General features: G+C 48.6%; 1 protein-coding gene across 1 annotated transcript; it reads right to left on the reverse strand.

The window, feature by feature from the left end:
* Positions 1-519: 519 nt before the first annotated feature.
* On the reverse strand, positions 520-1105 carry LOC100277116 (uncharacterized). Its single transcript, NM_001150776.2, has one exon. It carries the CDS (start codon positions 1007-1009, stop codon positions 737-739), a length of 273 nt encoding a protein of 90 aa, NP_001144248.1. The 5' UTR covers positions 1010-1105; the 3' UTR covers positions 520-736.
* Positions 1106-5195: the final 4090 nt, after the last annotated feature.

Raw genomic sequence — 5195 nt, forward strand, 5'->3', positions numbered from 1 at the left:
GTGGATTGGTGTGTATTAGGATGTATTTTGACTTGCTATGAATTTAAACCGACTTAATACCACTTAATCTATATGGATTAACGGTCCACATGAATTAACGGCGAAACGAACAAGCACTCATGCATGTACTACCAGCTGGGAGGAACAGCAGTTACCATCACTTCATCATCTGCACCACGGATTACTGCTTCTAACCATGCATCTCATACATTAAAAGTAAGTAAAGTACTGCTTCTAACATTAACACCGACTAAACGGGAGAATAGACTGCAGCAGTAGCCATGAAGCATACTACTATTACAGATGCTTTTCGAAGCTTCAAGCTGCAACCTGGACACGGATCACCATCATCACCAGTATCCTATGTAGATGCACCGCATACAATACAAGTGAAGCAAAGCCAAAAAAAAACGCCGCCCCTCACTCACCGGCACAGCAGCCGCAGGCAGTATTAGCGAACATCGACTGCAAAATCTCGAATCACAATTCACAAGCGCTGGTAGCATCGATACGCAGAAGTGACAGGAAACATATATAAGGATTTCATCAGCTTAACCAAACAGTATGCTTATGATTTAAGAGTCCACCACCTACCTACCTACTACTCCCTAAAACCACCCTACTGCCTCCCTAATACACCCGCGGCCACTAAACACCCCCACTAGAAAGAGTACAACAGAGCGAGACCGGCAAGCTATCTACAACTCCCTCCCCAAAAAATCAAGTCCGCGCCAAGTCACGCGCAGAAGGCCTGGCGGCGCGGCGCGAGCGCGAAGAGCGCCTCCAGGTCCGGCGGCTGGAAGTAGCCGTTCTTGGGCGGGCTGCGCCGCTTCCCGAAGTCCGGCACGGCCTTCCTCGGCGCCGCGGGGCACGGCAGCGTCGCCGGGATGCGGCACTCCTCGCGCTTCGGCGTCTCCCACCCGCCGCAGCCGTACCCTCCACCTCCCCCGCCCACACCTGCACCAACCGCCACCGCTGCGGCCTTCTCTATGCCAACGCTGCTCTCCATGGCGAGACTGATTTTTTTTTTCGAGGGAAGAAGGAACTTTGCTTTCCTCTCTTTTTTTTGAAACGTGGGTTTGCGAGGGAAGAGACGCGGCTGGCGGGGCATATAAGGAGGGGGCCGAGGCGGCGGCGGGAGGGAGGATCGGGCTTCCGAAGGACGGAAGTGGACGGCTCCGTGCTCCGCAAGGTGGGCCGGAATCGGTGACGTGGCGGACCCCGCGCCGTCCGATCCAGCGAGTGGGAATTAAGCGGGAAAGGGTGCGCGGAGGGGCGGGAAGCCGCGGTCCGCTGTTTCGATTTAAAACTTCTTTAGACGGAGGGCATGTGTTCTGTGGTATCACGGATCGGTCCTTCCTGGGACCACGAGACGAGACGAGGGGGGGTTCCTGCGAGTTAGCTCTGTGCGCGAGGGGTCCTAGTGTAAGAATACTGGGCCGGAAGGAGAAAGGATACGCCGGCCCGCATCGGATTCCACTGCGTTGCGTGGCCTGTTTACGCGTGCCAGGTGTACGGGTCGTGATGGGCGACCGAATACGGTGGGGTCCCCGACTTCGGCGCGCGCTGCCCCCATACCCACGCACGACCCCACCGCACGCCGTGGACTCGGCCTTGGTGCGCCGCGGTGGGCGGGCCGCAGGGCCCTCCGCGGACGGTCCACGTGAGCCGGACGCGGGAGGCGTGGTTCGGGGCTGCTGGAATCATCCCTTCCGCCTCGGATCCCTGGGCAGCTGGGCCCGCATCGGGAGGAGATCGGGCGGTCTGCTTTGCTATGCTACTACTCCTGCTCTGGTCTCGTCGTGTGGAAAAATACTGCGGCGCGGCGCTTTGTGTTGACTCGGCCGTATCACGTTACGTGGACCTTCGCCGTAAATGGACCCGGTCTGCTGTTCGGCCTCTGGCCCATGGTTTTCTGCTAAGTGGCCTAGCCCAACCATACATATTGATTTTAGAAGGAATTACAGGATATGGCCCATGGGCCATGGGCGTGGCTCCCGTTCTTAATAAAGCAAAGTATGCGTCGGACTGTCCCCCATCTTAAGTAACCCTAGTTAGGATTCGTGGGCAAATACCTGCTTTGCTCCTGAGGGGTCTCACATCTCTATATAAGGAACCTGTACACCCCATCATAATACAAAGATCAGAAAGAGGCCAGAAGCCCAACCCTATATCCAGTGTCTCGTGTGTTTCCTCTGTCGTGCTTATGGGAAGGGAGACGGGCTCTCTACATCTTCTTGCGCCTCTACTGCTGACGGGAGGGAAGGGAGCAGATCTGGTGATCCGTGGTAACGTAGTTCTCAACACGTTATCAGCACGCTCTACATCGACGTTGCTACAGGATCAGATCTGCATCAGACTCACTTCAACGGTTCCCCCTAAATTTCTCCCCCTATATCCCACTCACGTGCCACGTCAGCGTTCTCTCTCCCCCTATTTCTCCACACTCTACAACGGTTCCCCCTATATCAATCCTCTATACCCCACCACAACAATATTATATACTTTCTTCATCAACTAACTCAACTACCATACAATATTAATATTATTTTTATTTCTTATATCTACTGTATACGGGGATAATTACCATTAAATATTAATTTAATTTTTATTTCTTATTTGCACAGTACAAGGGCATTCGTACCATGACATATTAATTTTATTTGTATTTGTTATTTGAACAGTACACCGGCTTCACGTGTTCCACAATTAATTACCAAACGCCATAATTAGTATTAATACGGTATTAGAAATACGTTTCCATTTTATGTTTTTTTTAAAAAAGAATTAACATTCTTCTCGTACACGACACGATTGGCTTCCAGCACACGACTGTCTTCTCCGGCAAGCCACGACCCTCTGGCTTCCTTCACACACCGAAGCTATCTTTAAATAAGGTCCCCCTGCGGCCATGCTCCACCCACCTACACATTCGTGTCTTCTGTTTCATCCGACATTCCATCAAAAATACATACTACGTAGTCTAAGGTGAGTTCTTGATGGACTCATTGCGAAGCCTGGTGTTGTCTTCATCGTCCGATGAGTCCGACGATGAGATCGATAACTTTTTGCTTTTGCACCATGTTGAGCACCATGTAATCGGAGACACGAGCATGCGTCGTAGGCGCTCCTCATTGCCTCGCCGTGTTATCCATAGGGATCACGCTGCTGGAGAAAATCTCATCAAGCACCACTACTTCGGACCTAATCCAGTGTATCCATCCCATGTATTTCGTCGACGGTACATTTCCTAAGTTATATTTTGACTTTCATTTGGAGCTTCACATTCTTATTTTTTGCGTTGTTCTCGATTTTAGGTTTCGGATGCAACGTCCTTTGTTTCTACGTATCCTTCGTGCCGTTCAACGAAGAAGATGATTACTTCACAGTAAGATGTGATGCAACTGGTTTAGCAGGTCTTGGTCCATTGCAAAAAGTATGTGCTGCTTTGCAAATCCTTGCGTACGGGTTACCAAGCGATGCCGTCGATGAGTACATACAGATTGGACAGACTACGGCTAGGGACTGCCTTATCCGTTTCTGTCGCGCAATCATATCTTCCTTTAGCGAACAATACCTCCGTATCCCTAACCACGACGGCATTTCTCGCATACTTAGTGTTAACGCGGACAGGGGGTTTCCGGGTATGCTAGGCTCCATCGACTGTATGCATTGGGAATGGCGCAACTGTCCTACTGCATGGCGCGGACAGTTTTGTGGGCGCAATTCGAGGCCAACAATGATACTAGAGGCAGTCGCAGGATATGACCTGTGGATTTGGCATGCCTTCTTTGGAATGCCAGGTACTAACAATGATCTCAACGTCCTTCATCGATCACCAGTGTTTGATCCGTTACGTAATGGATCCATGCCACCTGTGCACTTCACTATTAATGGTACCACGTACAATTTCGGATACTACTTAGCCGATGGTATATATCCCAATTGGCCTACCTTTGTAAAAGCAATTCGGCACGCTTTTGAGGAAAAAAAGGTTCACTTCACAACAAAGTAGGAGAGTTGTCGAAAGGACATAGAGCGAGCATTTGGGGTTTTGCAGGCGAGGTGGGCAGTTCTACGTGGACCTGCTTATGGTTGGGATCGTAATCACCTCGCAGACATGATGACTGCTTGTATTATTATGCACAACATGATTGTCGAGGACGAAGGTGATGGTGCAGCAAATCTGGATTTCGTTGGCCCCACAGGTCCCCCCGAAGTTTGTAACAATATTCCTGAGGTCCGCAATGAGTGGCTAAACAATCATATCCGTTCTGAATTACCAAACGACCCCGACCAGGAAATCACATCTCAGACCACATACTTGTCTTTGCAGCACAACCTGATAGAACACCTTTGGGCACGTCGAGGGTCGATGGGTTGAAGGTCTTCATCCATGTTATGTGGTTCGATAATGTTCTATATTTCGATTATGAACTAAGTACAAGTAGTTGTAGCAATGGAAGTGATGTATGTTGGGTGTCAGTGCAGCAGTCATTCACACTATCCTCTGTAATGCATTTGCTTCAAATAATTTGCATATGTTGCCAAACGTTTAGTCATGTATGACAACGTTATTATGAATATCAATTTTATTACAATAAACATTGTTCAAATTCCATGCTCATGTTCTCAATATAGTAAGGAAATGTTCAGACTAGTCCAAATTGTATAAAGTGCAAACACACATGAATTTGGGTACGCCGATACAAAGGTGAGCAACACCTTATGAAATAAATAAGTACTCTTCAGATAGGATTGTTGATGAAAAAATCAATTAAACCTTTTCTCATCGCCATGTATACAGCTCTCAACTCTTCTGGTAAAGCATCCATATCCATGGCATAAAGTTTGTTGAGCTCTTCAACCTTTTGCTTCCTATCTTCCATCATCAATTTTTTCTCCTGCACTTCTATTTCCTTGGACTGAACCTCCAACTTCTTAAGTTCAACTTCCTTCATGAACTCAATGTTGTGTTGTTTGAGGTCTGATTTTTCTTCACTTTGCTTCAATCTTGCAATTTGAATGTCATGGAGTCTTGACAGGTAGTCAGCAGACTGGGATGAACTGGACATTGACTTCTTCCTGGATGCTTTAGTCGAGTCACGTCCTAATGGTCTCTTGCCTTTCGAACCTCCGTCATCAGATTCCACTTCATTCACAGAACCTGTTGGTGTTAGACTACGAACAGGCTC

Source organism: Zea mays, chromosome 3 (assembly GCF_902167145.1).
Source record: "Zea mays cultivar B73 chromosome 3, Zm-B73-REFERENCE-NAM-5.0, whole genome shotgun sequence".
NCBI lineage: Eukaryota > Viridiplantae > Streptophyta > Magnoliopsida > Poales > Poaceae > Zea > Zea mays.